This window comes from Cupressus sempervirens, chromosome 4, assembly GCF_028749045.1.
Source record: "Cupressus sempervirens isolate cs-2001-9-10 chromosome 4, ASM2874904v1, whole genome shotgun sequence".
NCBI classification, from domain to species: domain Eukaryota; kingdom Viridiplantae; phylum Streptophyta; class Pinopsida; order Cupressales; family Cupressaceae; genus Cupressus; species Cupressus sempervirens.
This window is the reverse complement of record NC_143121.1, coordinates 904,650,542-904,668,659: the sequence shown is the minus strand read 5'-3', so window position 1 is coordinate 904,668,659 and position 18,118 is coordinate 904,650,542. Positions and strand designations below refer to the sequence as shown.

Sequence of the window (18,118 nt, the reverse complement as noted above, 5' to 3'; positions counted from 1 at the left end):
CTTTTCGAGATTTACGTGCTTGGACTTCCAAACGTTGGGAACCAATCATATTGGATTCAGTTCAAATTTACCCTGTGGCAAGGGGTTTTTTATTGTGAAAAATGCTACAAATAGCAAATCCATTGTGTCATTGTTTCTCTTGGGACTAGAGGTTCCCCTTGATGGCCAAACCTTGGTATCAAGATTTTGATCTGACTATTTAATCCTTTAATAAGATACCTTTATGGGTAAGATTTTTGAATCTATCCCTTCACTTTTGGTTGGATCCAGTCTTGGAGGTTGTGGGGGAAGGCCATTGGGGACTCCGAGTTGGTTGATTTGGAGTTTACTAATGTGCATAAGATGGTGTATGCCTACATCCTTTTGGAGATTGATATCTCCAAGGGTCTCCCTGAATAGATTACTTTGGCTTCTCCAGATGGTTCTTGGACCTAGATTCTTGAGTATGAGGGTATTCCCTTTAGGTGCAAGAAATGTCATAAGACTGGTCATCTCACTGTCAAGTGCTCCTCTGATAAGGTTAGATAGAATAAATCACCTTCTTGGTGGTTGGGGGTTTTAGACCATCACTATACAGTTTAGAAAATTTCTAAGGATGACGATGGGGTGGATAGCTCTTCTCAAAATGACATTTCTTTGGTTGATGATTATGTTGTTGTCTTTGATGATATGAATGTTGTCTGTAAGGTGGCTTTGATTTAGAATGTTGATGATGTCCCTTCTTTAACTGCTAAATCTGTCCAAACCATTGTTGTTGGTGTTGATTCAGCTGTCTTATCTCCTGTTGATGTGGGTATTGAGGCCCATGTTTCTTTTGCAAGGGTTTTGGGGGTTAGTAGTGGTGCTACCCCTTTCCCACCTTTGGATAATCTTACAGTTTGCCCTAGTTTGTTAGGCTTATCTTTAGATTGGTAGATGACTATTGAAAACGTGAAGGATGGATGGACATTAGTTAAAGGAAAAAAAGTCAAATCCTCCAAACCTTCTTTTTATATGTCTTTACATTCTCAAAAGTTTGGACCAAAATGTGAATCTTGATGGTCTTTGGAATTTTTTTTGGGTTGTTTAGCCCTCTTGTTGGGAACTTTGGTTTCTCTCTCTAGTTTGTCGGGTGGTGTTCCATAGTTGTATTAAGATCCTTCATTTTTATATCTTTCTTGTCTCTTTGTACAAGGTTTTGAGTCCTAATATATTGTGTAAAGATTGACTCACACTTCTTATAAATATAGAATTGATTAATTTTCATAAATGATTGATTTTGAAGTTTGCTAAAAAAAATTCTAACAATTTATTTTTTAAATTATTAATTTTAGTAGGATTCATTTTTTATTGCTATTATATTTAATATATATATTTCTACATAGTTAAATCAATTTATCATTTAATTGTTAAAATTCATCAATTTGATACACATTAATACCTTTAGATATACATTTCATTAATTTTATGAATTTTTAAAAATAATGATTAAAAAATATGAATATAAAAAATAAATAATTGATTCCTAAAAGTAGACTACATTAGATTAGTAGTCATGTTCAAAAGTTTTTTTAAAATGTTATGAAAAAATTACAATGCTCATACAATATGAATTACTTTTTTATTTGGAAAATATAAGTAATTATCCAAAAAACTATAACTTAAACTATAATAAAATAGCTCAAATTTGAATGGATATAAGGTTAAAATTTTAGCTTTGATACATATAATATGGTTTATTTTTAAAGTTCTAATATTTTATTAATAATATAGTTTACTTATTTAAAATTTAATTGTATTTACATTGAATTTTTATTATTTTAAATTTTAATGTTGAGTCTATCACTATTTTTATCCAATTCTATTTTTTACTCACTCCTACTCTCACTCCCACTCCACTCCACTATTGATATATCCTTGTACCTAGTCATTCCACCCCTTGCACTGGATAGAGACTCAAGCTCTTTGAGAGCTCTTGTGTTACATCCCAATTTTTGACCTAATTTAAAATATAGTCGTTGAGATTCACATGAAGTCAGTTGACAGTTAATTTGGTTATAATCCTGTGATATGGTAAGATGGTTATTCGTTATAATTTCAAAATGAAGATAACAAGCTAGTTGATCATTTGTCACGAATTCATAGAATTGAGAAGAAGGTTATCCATTATGATTATTTATGATTAAATAATTCATAATTTAATTACGAAGAATTTTCTTGCCGGAAACATGTCAAAGGGGTGGAAACATTGTCAGAAAAGAATTAGGCAAGAGCATCACCATCACTAGGAAAATGGGTTGAGGACCTAACAACTTGAAACAGGATACATCTGTGGGACTAGCATGAGCTATTTAAATAAATAAATTGAGAAAATAATTGGGTTAAAATATTAAACGTATCTCAAATGATTTAACATGATCTTTCACTTTATTATTATAAAGATATATCTATATATGTACATATATAGATATAAAAAAATGAAATAGCACCATTTTATTATAATAATTTAATAAAAAAATGTCACCCTATTAATATATTAAATTATAACAATATTCAGTTATAATTCAAATTTTAATAATAATCGAATTATAAATTTCCAACTCTTCCATCCTTTTTATTTCTTTTTCTTTTTGAAACTGATTGAACACTTGGCATTTTCCATTTGACAAATATTCTTATGTTACGGAAGCCAAGAGTCTTCTTTAAACCTTTTTATATTATTGAGACGATAGGGAGGCAGGGATATATATTATTTTTTGACTTATATTCACGGGAGATATATCTTTATGCATACCCAACTTCCTTTAATAGTCACAGAAATAATCTCTCCATCGGCGGAAGCCAAGAAGGCAACCATGTTTCAACAGTAACCCCACCTTATGAATTTGGCTTTTGAAGCCTTTGCATATATACGTCTGCAATGCCTCTCTCATATCTTGAAAAACCAAAAAAAAAAAAAAAAACTCTCTGTATTTCCTACTGTAAATCATTTTCTCAAAGAAGAAATTTATGTTTGAGCATCGTTTGGTTTCATTCATAAATATACATTTTAAGTGGCAGTGTAATACACAATGTGTTTCGTGGTCGTATTCTCGTGGCGGCAAGGAAGCTCTGTTAAGAGGTGCGATGGGATGCAGTGTCTGAAAGAATTGAGCTTGGACTTTGATAACCACTTATAGCAATAGAATGGAATTAGTGGATATGCCTTACATAAGATAGATTGCTCATCTTCCTGAGGCAGTCTTTAGCACTTTGCAGTCCAAGTTTGTTAGATTTTGCACAGATTGTAGAGGAATTAATATCTAATAGCATTGATGTTGGTTCGACAAGGGTATTCATCCTGGAAGAATCACAGACTTCATCAAATGTAGTACAAGCCAAAGATATCGGTTGGATAACGTTTGAATATTGACAAGCTCTTACATAACATGGTATAAGTTGACCTAGCTTTTTCAAATGTTCACAATATGTTTGTATGTAAATTGCTTACATTTGATAACTGGTTGATATTACAAAATAAATTCTCTTTAAAATAGATTAGATCATGGGAAGTGATAACCAAATAACCATTGGAGCCATGAATCATTATGCCACTAGATATTGGAATTAAAAAATCAATTCTTGAATCTTTAAAGAACATAATTATGTAATCACATATTGTGAAATGTTGGATGTATGTAATCTTCCTGAGTAATTTACAAAGTTGTATGCTCTGAGATTTCAACACCTGAGACTCACCCGACTGCATGGCCAAGGAAAAGGGTGGAGAGGTGAGAGAAAGAAATTTGTAATAACATGAAACAATATCAGTTATGACATAACAATGCTTATCATTATTAGTTTTGAATTATTTAATAGTTCATGCATAATCCTATTACTGTAATCTCCTTTTGTCAAGTCAAGGGGTGTGGTTAAACACTAGGATGCTCAGTAGATGATAGATGTTTCAAGTCCAATTCCAAGTAGGGTGGGCCTTTCTCATTGGAGGTTGTGTGAGGAATAAGTTAAGGTCCGAGGTTGGGTGGTTAAGCCCTTGACAATGTTTCACCTCTCCCCAAAGTTGGACGAACATTAGACAAGGATAAGTTATACATTCAATTGTTGTCAAAAAACAAGTATTATCACTTTATGATGTATATGCAAGAAGGTAAGATTAATTGAGTTATTTCATTGTTACAAATATTTTACACCTAGATGCGAGAGATAGATTTATGAATTGTTTTTCATTTATATGAATATTGAATATGAGCATATTTTATAGTCTTGAGTTATTGTCATAGTTAAGAAATCAGAAGGAAAGGAATGATACAATGGTATCTGAAGCCCTAATTGATTTAGTGGTAACTGGAACCCTAAATGATACAATGATTTTGGAAGCCCTAATAGAATCAATGGTATTGGAAGCCCTAATTGAATGAGTGGTATCTGAAGCCCTAAGTGATACAATGGTTTCAGAAGCCCTAAATAATCCAATGGTAATTGATGCCCTAATTTTATGTAGTGGTATTTAATAATAATCGTCATTTGTTTTTGATATAGCAGTATGATAGTCGTTATATGATTTTGTTATAATGGTATTTGTGGACTAATTTGGGTGATTGCAGAAGCATTCTTACAATGATTTATCAGTTCAAATTCCATGGTATGTGGATTTCAATTTCTGTAATAAATTCATTTGATGGTATTTTAATTCCTTAGTTAAGAAATTTTGTTTAACTGATTTAACTATCAATCTCTTTCTTATGAATGAAACTAATTTAACTGTCTTCCTATGAAAATGAAATGATAATTGTTTTCCTATGAGTATGTTAGTTGTAAATTAAGACCTGAAAAAACAAGATGTTACATCTTGTTTCTATAACCATTATCTTTAATCAATCTCTTCCTAACACAACAAACAACAGAGCTAGATTGTGCCTATTGAGATGAAGAAATAAATTATTAAATTAATTGATTTAAGCAATAATAAAGTCAAACCACAAGAATGAAATGGGAAGAAAATGACTTCACACTAGCAATGTCTTTAGGTAATTCTAGTTTTTTAGTACAATTAAAAAATAATTGTATTATTCAGCTAAATTCCATAATTGTAAGCATTTGCTCATGTTTATTTATCTATAGATCAAATCTATATTTAAGAAAAGGCAAGGACTCTAGTTTAGTTTTCTTGTTTTCCTTTTGTTCTTTTATAATTATTTTATTTATTTATTTATTTTAATCTTAAAATTGACTTCTTATTTCTTTTGTTATGTTGTCTATTTTGAACATAATTTTTTAGTTCATTCTTTTGATTTTCTCTTATATTTCTTTCTTTTAGTGCATTTTAATTTTTTTGTTTTATTTCTTTTAAAAAATATATTTATTTTTTGTGAATTTCTTTGTAGAGCTATAGCCCCTTCTTATTGTTTAAGGAAAAAACACTTAGATAATGTATTTCACCATGGATTGTAATAGAAATATTGTATCAACATTTTTGCTTTGACCAAAACATTGTCCTTTGTTATGGTCATCCATGTTGTGCTATTCCTCGTGGGATTTGTAGGGCTATTTTGAATTGTTAATAGTATAAATTATTCTAGTGAAAAGTAAGGATTACATTTTTCATTTAATTTAAATAAATTTATAATGTCCTCTCTCCTACAATAAATAGAGTTATGGAGCTAATAGAACAATATGTGTACCTCTTCAGCTCAGGGGGAAGGACTTAGGGACGTCAAAAGTGAATTTTAAAAATTAAACTTTTTGAATTTCAATCTTAAATTATTATTTTTATTGTACAAATTAATAGAAATGGATTAAAATAACAAAATATGATGGATTTAATTTTAAATATTGATAATGAAATTTGTTTTAAAAAAAGTAATGACGTGTTATATTAGTATATGTTAACCAAATATGATTTTAAATACAAAATTATTTGCTTATTTTAAATTTTTTTTGATATTTCAAATTATAAAACTATTTAGCATTGACATAGAATGATATTTGATTGTATAGATTGAAATCTTATATTTAAGTAGATGGCCACCGCTTATTTCTATAAGCAAGATTTTCTTGCTATTTTTATAGATTTCTTATCATTCTCTGAAACACCCACTTTGTTTCGTCTATATATATGCTCTCTATCATTTATCCTCCCCACGAAAATAAGTTATATATCTTTCATCCAATTAATGGTAAAATACTAAATTTCCACCTACAGAAACAACGGTCTATTCGAAGCTTTCTCTAATAAATCTATGGAGTCAGTGCATCGCCTAGGGGTTACCACGTTTCCAGGCACCTCGTATAATGACTGAAATTGAATCGTGCAACTGATCCCTGCCTATACTAATTATGTGGCATACAAATTGCTTTCCATTTTTATTTTGAAAATTGAAAGTGAAAATATGCTTGAAACTTAATTCGTTGGAGTTTAACCATTGGATGCAAATCCGTGTCTCTTATCGAGGAAAGATCATTAGTATTCACTTTGGTGAGTGATCAGATGAGGTACACACCAGTAATAAAATGTATTAAATGCATTTTATCCGTCCCTGCTGGAGGTCCCTTTTCTTAAGCCAATAAAGAATCTAGCTATGTCTATATTGCTCTGCTAACTAATCTGACCTCTTGTGCGCATCTTATTGCTTCGTGGTGGTTGTCAACTCACGCCTCGTGTGAGTCCTTTTTTGATAAAATTTACCATATAATAATTTAACTCAGGATTTCATTGATAATTGTTGATCAAAGAGAATTTTATTAAATATTATGTAAATTTCTCCTAATAATTAATTTAAGGTTTCATACATCCAGAGTTTTCTGATGCAGAGGCAGGGATTGGAGATGGATCCAAGGGCTTAAATTTGCGGATGGCAAAGGAGCAGCAAAAGGGATGTTGGTTACTACAAATTGACATAAATTAGTATGTAGCAGCATGTGCCATATAACAAATGACCTATAGCAGAATTGGCGTAGGTGGTGGTGCTGTCGGAAGATGTCCTCAAGTTTTGAAAACTCCCCATACAAGGGATGGAGGTCTTTTTTATTGGGGAGATGGAGGTGTCCATGTGGAAAAGTAACTTTTTTAATCATGTGTAATTCAAAGTGCAAAACGAATCATTCTAATATAAAATCTTAAATGCATAAAAAGTTATCAATATATATAAACCTGAGGTAAGTTGATAAGTAGGAGATGATTTCCACAGCTAGTCAAATTGTGATGTGAATATCAGGATTTAACTGTGTGATTTTTGAGTCAAACTCGATGACCCATGTTTCATGAGTAGTGATTCAACATGAATCCATCTCTCATGAGAATAAATGGAACACTTAGCACTCATTGGATCTAGGTGATGCTCACAGGGGTGAAGCACCGGGACTTCCCGGGAGGTCACCCATCCCAGTACTACTCCAGCCTGAGCGCGCTTAACTACGGAGTTTCCTCCACAATTAAACCCAAAGCTTGCAACCCCATTTGCAAAACCTTCACCAAGTGTTGTGCCTTATGAACCATTCATTGGAAAGCCCCTTAAGCTCATCAATTGATAAGTAGGAGATGATTTCCACAGCTAGTCAAATTGTGATGTGAATATCAGGATTTAACTGTGTGATTTTTGAGTCAAACTCGATGACCCATGTTTCATGAGTAGTGATTCAACATGAATCCATCTCTCATGAGAATAAATGGAACACTTAGCACTCATTGGATCTAGGTGATGCTCACAGGGGTGAAGCACCGGGACTTCCCGGGAGGTCACCCATCCCAGTACTACTCCAACCTGAGCGCGCTTAACTACGGAGTTTCCTCCACAATAAAGTTATTAACATAAAGTTTAAACTTATTTTATTATTAAATGTAATATTTTCAAATATAAATGATAGCCAAAATTAAGATAACGAGATGAAAGTTCAGTTATAACACACAATTAGGCTATTCCTTGCTATCATTGCAGTATGTAACTAAAACCTCTTGACAGGTAGGTAGTTTTGTAAGCCTTTTTATTTGAATGCCCAAATCCTTATGTTGTGATTTGATTCCATATGGTATATTCTCCTCTTTCCACTATACTAGGTTGAATTTGGCACGCATGTACAAGATATAATCAAAAACAGTCAAAAGGTTTGTGTCCACTTATATTTGTGTAGACTTCCAACTAATGATAATTATTAGCAAGTAGGTGGAACTTCAGGAGATGATTCCATCTCTTCTTGTACTTCTCATTAAGCTTTTCTACTTTCAGTTCAAAGCTCAACGCTATGCTCATGCTAATAAAAAGTCCAAAACAACTATCATTCTGATAAACATCATATTTAGAGTAATACACATCACTAGGAAAATAGCTTCAACAATCCACTCAAAATGTTGTTTTATTAAATAATATGTTCAATGTTTTGGATTATTAGTGTTCCAATACTTGATGGTTCACCTCCTTATACCAAAAACAAACCATTATAAATCATCAAAATGTAGCTTTCTTCTGTCTAGAAGAAAAAACCTAAAATCATGCATGATGTGGCATTAGGTGTGCAACTCACGAGAAAAAATATTGATCAGACTAACAGAAGATTGAGATGATCAAATGTTGATTGCATTTTGTGTACAACATGATTGTTATATTCTTGCACCCAGTATATACTCTCTTGGACAGTACTATTATTTGAGTTAAAAATATGAAAGGCACGAAAGGCACCACATTTTTCCACAAAATGACCTAAATATAATTGTAATTTTCCATTTAGCAAGAAGCTCAAAAAAAATACTTCAATTAAGAGTAAAATGAAAGTGTGACAGTGGAAAAGGAAGATGACTAAGAACAAAAACTAGCTTCCAAAGGGTAAAGAGATGCAAAATCCAGTTAATGGGATCACAAACCCAGAGGAGCTTTCATTTAAGATTTAGTTGGTCTTAATTTCCTGCCAATGAAATCATAACATGCTTTAATACACACAATCTTAGGACTTCAATTTTGTGTCCAATTCCAGTGGGAAAACGTTACCCCGGTGGTTGAAAATCATGAAATCGAGATTCTCTGGAAGAGATACCAATCTGCACAGATTCCATTCATTAACTGTGTTAGCAAAAAATAATTGCTATGCAAATACCATAAATATTTTACTCAGTGCTGTAAAAACCACAACAAATCGGAAAGCAAAATATAATGAAAACAACTTTTCAAACCATCTGCGTTGGCTCAACAGTGGAAAGAATTAATTTATCTCACAGCTCATTCAGTACAACGAAATCTATCAAGCAGCATGTGTAAGGTTTGTTCCTTTTTACTAACAAAAATCCTACAGTTATGAATTGATGGACATGACTTGCAGCATCCGGTTTGACTCTGGGAATGATAGCAAAGGGGAGAACACACAAACACATGCATCCATACCTGCACTTATCACACACCTGATATGCACACAAACACAATACACACGCCCATGCATGCGCACACACCCACATGTTGAGAAAAATGTCTCAATTTTTCATTATTTCTAGCATTTTTATTTATTTATTGAAGTATTTGATTATGTTTTATTTGTGGGCTCCATTTATTTGAAGATAACTCAAGACAGGCAAAAATGGACAGTTGCTGTGAGAGATGTGAATTTTCTAAGTGCGCATGCCTTGCATTTGAGCTTTGCATGTGTAGATTCTACAAAGAAGAGTGTTAGGATTAGAGTTGAGTGTTAGGATTGGAGTTTTATAATGAGATTATTTAGAGGTACTGTTATCCAATTCCAGTGGGAAAACGTTACGCCGGTGGTTGAAAATCATGAAATCGAGATTCTCTAGGAGAGATACCAATCTGCACAGATTCCATTCATTAAATATATTAGCAAAAAATAACTGTTACGCAAAGAGCACAAATCTTTTACTCAGTGCAGTAAAAACCACAACAAATGGGAAAGCAAAATATAATGAAAACAACTTTTCAAACCATCTGCGTTAGCTCAACAGTGGAAAGAATTAATTTATCTCACAGCTCATTCAGTACAATGAAATCTATCAAGCAGCATGTTGGCCTGGTTTTTCACCTTGCATATACTTGTTATACCCTATAGTGAAAGAACCAATGGTCATATGTGTAAAATGTGACATGTGTCAAAAAACCCTAGATGAAATTTTTAAAATTTCATAAAACCCTTGTTGTTATGCCCTAATCTTCAAAAAAATCGGAAAGTAATATTTTATTTGAAAATAGCGCATGAAGCTTTTTCACTTTAAAGTTTTATTTTTACCCTATCCCGTTTTTATTTTAAAAATACTTTCCTGGAATTTAAATATCTTTTCTCGTAAACCCTTGTCCTAACCATGGTTTTACCCTTCGTTATTTTCTTAGTATTTCCCTAAGTGTTTTAACCACTGCAGGATTTGCACTTGATAACCGTTGATCTCAGAGAGATCAACAATGAGCACTTGCCCGCAATAAGAATTTGCTCGACTTTTAGCAAATGCGGGCAAGCGCCTGATTGCCACATAGCTCTTTATGATGTTAGCCCCTCAAACGCACCGCAAAAGCTGGAAGTGTCAAAACGATTTTAGAGTTATCAGAGGGGCATCGGAACACGTTGGAATTTTCAAGTCATCCCACTGGTCAAGATGAGCAGCAAGGTTACCTTTTTGTAATATAACATTGTACCATTGATCTTGGGAAGATCTACGGTAGGCATATTACCGCAATATAAAGATGTGCAAAGTTTAACTAAAGCGGGGAAGTGCCCTAGTGACACGTGTATTGCATGAGGTCATGCACCCCCGGTTTGAAAAATTGTGGTAGTACGATCAAGACAGTTGGCAAATGTCAGACACACTGGAGAAGGTACATCATTCTATTGGTTGCTCTTGCTGACTGGGTCGTAAAATGTGTGAGATATATACACCGTTGATCTTGGGAAGATCAACAGAAGGCGCATTCCCCCTTTATAAAAGTGACTGTAGTTTAACTAAAGCAGGGAAGCGTCTACTTGCCACGTGGACAAGTGGGGCCAGTCATTCAAAGGGCCGCCTAGTCACGCCAAGTTGGAAAGCATGCTGACATGGTACATGATGATTGGTGGAGCAGTCTACGTGTTCATTGACTTGGATGATGATTGTATCAGTGGGCCCGAAACACTGAAACCAAACTTGTAAAGTTATAAGGAATTTTATGATCATCGATCTTTGGAAGATTGACGATCAACGCTTTACCGCAATATATACCGCGTGGACATTTCCAAAAAGGGTTAATGGTTTCAGACTAAGCCGTCTGATTCTTGAAGATTGATGGTGGGATTTCAAACTTCATGGCGTGACACAGAATGTGACTATTGAAGCATTAATTTTAATCAATGTTTTGTGCAAGCTTAATGTTGCAATAAAACTTCCAATTCTCCATTACTGAGCAATTACGTTGCAAAATTCTCACAGTGCAATATTGATGAGCGATTTCTAGAGAAAAAGCAAGAAAAACCAGTAAGTTGTTTGAGCTTTTGGAAAATTGAGAAGTTGTAATTGCATTAGGTTAAATTTTAAACATGCCTCCACGAAGGGATTTTTCGAGAAAAGTAGATTATCTGAAGAGGACGGTACATGATGATTTCTTGGAACAAATGCCACAATCTATGAATGAATTAGCTAGGGCAAAAGAGCTCATTCTGAAAAACCCTAGGTTATTGGTCAGTGAGGGTTTTGATGATAAAGCAAACTGCTAAGGGATGTAGAAGTGTCTGTCGGAGGATTAAGGCTTTTCCGGAAATGGTTTGCTGAAAGAAAATTAGATACTCCAGTAAACAATGTATGGGAATTCGATATAGGTAAATTGATTGTTCCAGGAGTTTTCTTTGTATGATCTACTGGCAGTAATGGCAAAAAAGTATGACCCAATTACCAGAATTGTAAAGAACCATGTGGGTGATAATCTTTTTAGGGTTTCACCAAAACTTATCAAAGAAGTTTTTAAGTTAAACCCTAACCATGCAGTTCATGAAAAAATAGACATGGAAGGCCTCCAAGCTAGGTATGATGCACAAAGAATATATCTAAGGGGAGGACCATTGCAGGAGCATTTTGTAAAAGTTGGATCTTTGCCCTTGGTTACACAAAACACCCCCGAGCCTTTATTGAAAAAGTATTTCAACCCTAGGGCACAGGCCTTGTATTTTTCTCTTTGCAAGATCTTTGGCATGGATGAGCAAGATCACATCCCAGGCTCCATTGTTTTCATTATTGCTCAAACTTTTCAATATGGAATGAGTTCAATTTTTTATTTTGCTACTCACTTAGCAGAGGAGAGTCATAATGGCTTAATAGGAATTGCAAAGGCTAAGGTTGATAAGCCCTTTCGCTGGTACTCCATTCTGATGTATAAATGCTTATACAAGGGAGTTACCTTTTTTTCTAAGGAGATGAAATTGGAATTCGAGAGAGATGGAGAGAAGCTCCCTGTTCAATTATGGAGTGTGGATATGATATGGGAGGTGACTGATGCCAATTTTGTCAGGTTTGACAGATATTTTGCTTCTAGGCTCAGAATGTTGTTAATAGGGGACAGCCCTAGAATACCATAGCCTCTATTAGAATTCATTAGACCTAAAGACCATGCTAAAGGGCTGATGGTGAGCCATAATTGGGGAGATATCATCCCATATGCAGTGTCCATTGTTTTCAGATTTTATGGTTTTTTGAAAAAACCACGTGTTGTTACATCCCAAATTTTTGCCCTAAATTTTAAATTGATCATAGCCGTTAGTTTAACGAATTATTATCATGTGAAGTGAGTTAGTTAATTATAGATGTTGCATCAATTTATTTCTTCCTAATCATGTGAAGTGAGTTAGTTAATTATAGACATTGCATCAATTTATTTCTTCCTGATCATGTGAAGTGAGTTAGTTAATTATAGCCGTTGTATCAATTTATTTCTTCCTAATCATGTGAAATGAATTAGTTGAATTATATATGTTGTATCAACTAATAATGAGATATTTTCATGATCATGAGAAATGAGTTGGTTATTTAGACGTTGATGAAATCTCTAATGGTCACTAGATGATCAACAATGGTTTTGAATTAACAATTAATATATCTTGACTTAATGTCTTGGCGAGAATGTTCGTTTGAATGGTTGCAGGAAGAAGACTGAAGAGAGGGGAAGCATTGCTAAACAGAGTCATCGAAAGGGGATGGTCGAATGGTCCAGTCATCTGAATCGACAGGTTTGACCTAAGGCTACCCTGGCAAAGATACTAGGATTTGACAACATGTTGCATTATGGAACCACATGAGCTATTAAAGGAACAATATAATAAATAATATAAATTAAAACTATAATTCATACCTTTGAAGAATTATTAATGAATTCATTATTTAATCATTATTATTCACACTCAAATACGAACATATGTATATAAAAATAAGGTGACACCAATAAATTATACGCTATAATCTAATGATGCCACTTTATCAATACATACACTTGAACGTATATAAGAATAAACAATAATAATAAAATCAAACTTTTCAACTTCTTATTCTTTCCCTCTATTTTTCCTTCTTTTAAAAATCCGATTTGTTTTGCATTTGAAAATCTTCTTGCAACTGTTGGTAGCCAAAGAGCCAAGTTATTCTTTTTATATTAGAGTCTCATGATCGTATTGGACATCTATCTTTTCCTTCTTTGCTATCAATGGCTCTCGGCCCTCTACGTTTTACAAGAAACTAAGTATAGTTTTCGACATCATTCTCTACTCTTCCGCTATCCCATACTGCCTCCACGTCTCCATATCCGCAGGCTCTAAGCAAGGAGCAGAGTCATTCTTCCTACCACAAGGATTCAAGAGTAGACAAAGTGACACGTAAGATACTACTAAACTTTGTTTTAATTCCTTCCACATTACTATGCCTGTGTGAGTCTTGATTACCAAACGAGTACTATAACCATCGAACAATGTTTTAATTCTTTTCATATTGCTATGGCTGCTGTCAGTCTTGTTTATCATAAGAATCAAGTATAGAAACCATTGAACCACAATTGTATTCCTTTCTTATTTCCATACCAGTCATGTATCTGGTTTTGTATAACATTCAAATACTGATGCCACTTATTTACAAATTGAAATCGAGATGGATATCAATAGATTTCTAGTCAATCTAATTTGTCTATTATTTCACTGATGATCTTTATTCATAATAGAGTATCAACCATGTGCATAAGGGATGGATATGCAACGATAACCATGAATAAACAATTCTGATCAGAATTTACTAAACTCATTTATACCATACTGAGATGGAAATTATATCCAACACTGAGGACTTCACCGGCGATAATGCTATTATAGGTGAAGAGGTGTAAAGCAAATATAGTGGATATGACTCGTGAGTACCTAGGAATCACCGCCATGGCAGCCTGAGAAGGTGAGGAGGTGTAGAGAGTTTGCACAAGCAAGAATGGAATCAGAATAAAAAACTAAAAAGCAAAAAACTATAATAGCTCATGCATGTTCCAGTTATGAAATATGTTGTCAAGTTGAGTGGTGGCGATCGGGTTTGTAGACCCAAATTGAAATCCTTGGCTAGGGTAGAAATTAGGTTGATGTGTCGAACATGTGATCTTTGTTGCTTGTCCAAATGCTTCAATTATTTTGGAGAATAACTGTTGGGACACTCAACCCACCTGATTACTCAAATGGCTGGGCTTATGAACATCTCAAGCCCAATCCCGAGGTAGAGAGGGTTGTTCTATTAATTTAGGATGAGTGGAGATAAGTAATGGTTCGCAGTTGGGAGGTTAAGCCTATTTCAATGCTTCTGCTCTCACTAATGTCGAAGCTTGGACAACAAGATAAAGGGATTCTTTTGTTAATATTGTATGTTCATTTACTTTTAACCCTTAGATGAATAGATGGATACTTTAAAACATTTACTTTTATGTTGAATAAGCATTTCAGTGGATATAATTAGCCATTACTTTATTTTCAGTTGAAAATGTTATAAGTAGATAAATTGTTAGCAATGCATAAATATTTCTTTTTGTTTCTTGTAAAATCAGCTGAATATGAAATACAGTTAGAGTTTCTTTCAGTTATAATCAGTTGGTAGGAATCAATGTCATGTGAAATGGAATCAATTACTTGTAAAATTAGATATATATGAGATTAAAATTTGTTATAAAAATTCGTATGTTACATATGGTATCAGAGCGTTGGGTTCGACACTAAACCTAGGGCACCCTACCTTCTTGAAACCTAATAGAAATCTAAATTGACTACAGGATGTTAGTATGTAAAACACCCCGCAAGAAAACTCGGCATCCCATCTTTCCCTATCTCATTAGAAACATGACTAAATATGATTATACCTCTTGTTATGTACCCCGAGATAATGAAATCCTAAATCAGGTAATTAACCAGATAAAGAAAGAAAGAGTCAAGTGGACTCCTCCTGTTAACAAAGCAGCATATAGAAACAAGCTTATACAAAGCTGGAATGCTCAGCAGAGTAACCCTCTATTATAGTTTTATAAATCATGGATGGTGCATGATATGTACCAATCTAGTAGTGCTATAAAGCAAGATTAATTATTATGTGAATGTAAAACTCCTCAATAGAGGAAAATTTTGTAAATGAAATTGCTTAGTGAAGCAATGAAGTTAAGATATTTGAAAACATGTGTTGCAAGACTTTCTCTCTATTAGATTTTTTCTTTCCACATAGTTAACACAATTGCAAATTAACAGGTGGGAATCCTAAACATAGTAATGAAAAGCAATGAGAATATTGTAAATCAAGATATAATACACGAGAACCATCAATCTTCTAATGAACTGCTACTCCAGATCTTGCAAGAAACACAATTAAAGTTAGAAACCATAAAAAAAGAATGAGTGAAATGGCAGCCCAGATAAGGCATAACCATGAGGAAGTGCAAACCACACCCACATTTAGAGCATAGACAGAAGTCTCTGAACGTGACAAAACTCCCTCTCCCAAACAATCAGAAAAACAAAAGAAGAAATAAATAGTAGCTGATTTATCAGCAGACATAAAGAAAATTAAACCACCTAAGTTTTTCTGTTCTGAGTCTGGGGAGAAAGCAAAAGCATGGTTAACCGAGTTGGAACAATATTTTGAGATTAGGAATTTCTTTGAGACATCAAAGATAGTTTGGGGAATATATCATTTCACCAGACAAGCTACAACTTGGTGGGGAAATACCAAGGTCGAACAAAACATTAGAACCACTGAAATCACTTGGGAAAAATTTGTGAACATATTTCGGAAACGTTGGCTACCTCAAACCTTCTATGATCAGAAGCTTTTAGATTTCCAAAACTTAAAACAAGAAGATATGTCGGTACATAAGTACTGGGAGAGATTCACATGATTGCTTAAATACGTGCTACCTTATCAACAAGACACTAATCTGAAGGTGAGAAAATTCATCATGGGGTTGAACAATAGGATAGGAGGAGCTATTGACGTTCTCGCTCCTTGAACCATGGAAGAGGCCCTAGAGAAGGCTGTCCGACAAGAACACAAGATTAGAAAGGATGACTCCATCCGAGACAACAAGAGGAAAACTACCTGGAATTCAAATGGTGCTGACTTCGGACCTCAAAAAACGCAATTTAAGGACTATAAGAATAACAAACCTAAATTAAAAGGCAATGGAGCAAGGTATGTCAAAAGCAATTATTATACGAATAAGAACAACCGGAATAACGAGAAGAAGGGACCACCGGGAGGATGTTTTAACTGTGGAGGGGATCATTTCATGAAATAGTGCCCCATTAAACCCAACATCAGCCAGCAACAGCGACCACCTTTGCCGCAGGAGCAACAAGCCTTTTAGCAAAGGATTCATGCAGCCCTGGATAATAGACAAGCAGAGCAGCAGATAGGCCCCATTGAAACTCTAGGTAAGATTTACGAGAACCCTATGTCCATATTAATTGATACCGAAGCATCTAAATGTTTTATATCACCTAGGCTATTAGGTAGGTTCTCGAAAAGATCTAGTTTTATGGCAAAACCATGGACAGTCGAGTATGCAAACCAATCAAGGGCTAAGGTGGAGCAATCCCTATTTGAAGCTCAAGTTGACTTTTCGAATTTCTCAACAGAATTGAACTTATATGTAGCACCGCTGGGGTCATACGACATTATCATAGGAAGTGATTGGCTCAATGAACATAAGGATAAAGTAGATTGTCTTGCCAAAATTGTAAACTGTGTGGATGATCAAGGCAAACCAACAAGCATTTTGGGGATTAAACACAAAATTAGATCAAAACAGATTTTTGCAATGCAACTTAAGAGATATGGGAGGAAAGACTGTGAGATTTTCGTAGTTAGGATTGAGGATACGAGGGAATCTAAAACAACCACATATGGGAATGATTACATTTATGAAGATGGAGAAATCAAGAAAAAGTCAAAGAATCCTTCAAAGAAAAATGCCCCTATTTGAAGAACTATCAAGATGTGTTTCCTGAGGAACTTCCTGGACTACCCCCTTCCCGAGCATTTGATTTTACCATAGACTTGATACGAGGAGCAGAACCCATATCTCGAGCTCCATATAGAATGACAACTATAAAGTTAATAGAGTTACAGATCCAACTTTAGGATATGCTAGATAAGAAGATGATCCGGCCTAGTGTCTCACCATGGGGAGCCCTAGTGCTGTTTGTAAGGAAGAAGGATGGAACCATGAGACTATGTATAAATTATAGGATGCTTAATAAAATCACCATAAAAAATCGGTGTCCATTGCCGAGGATAGATGATCTTTTTGACCAAACAAAGGGTGCGACAGTATTTTCAAAAATTGATTTAAGGTCAGGACACATTAGCTGTGAATCAAAGATGAGGATATACATAAAACAGCATTCAGAACCAAGTATGGACATTATGAGTTTACAGTATTGCCTTTCGGGTTAACCAATGCCCCAGCAGCTTTCATGAATTTAATGAATAGTATATTTCAAGATTGCTTGGACAAGTTTGTATTGGTCTTTATAGATGACCTTTTAATATACTCTAAGAACGAAGAAGAACATCAGAAGTACTTTAAAATAGTTCTGCAAAGACTAAGAGAACACAAGTTATATGGGCAACTATCTAAGTGTGCTTTTTACCAAAAGGAAATTCAGTATCCAGGGTACATTATATCAGCTT

General features: G+C 34.1%; 1 protein-coding gene across 7 annotated transcripts in view; it reads right to left on the bottom strand.

Moving 5' to 3' along the window:
* Positions 1 to 8,708: 8,708 nt before the first annotated feature.
* LOC149564308 (membrane magnesium transporter-like) overlaps positions 8,709 to 18,118 on the bottom strand; it is a 53,163-nt gene continuing 43,753 nt past the window's right edge. For 6 of the 7 annotated variants that reach the window (XM_089827365.1, XM_089827368.1, XM_089827369.1 and 3 more), the window contains exon 5: positions 8,709 to 9,007. In XM_089827365.1, coding sequence (XP_089683491.1) covers positions 8,914 to 9,007 — 94 coding nt within the window. In that variant the 3' untranslated portion in view covers positions 8,709 to 8,913. Of the gene's footprint in view, positions 9,008 to 9,655; positions 9,765 to 18,118 lie in introns of those variants that run through there. The other variant, XM_089827366.1, reaches the window with a different exon arrangement.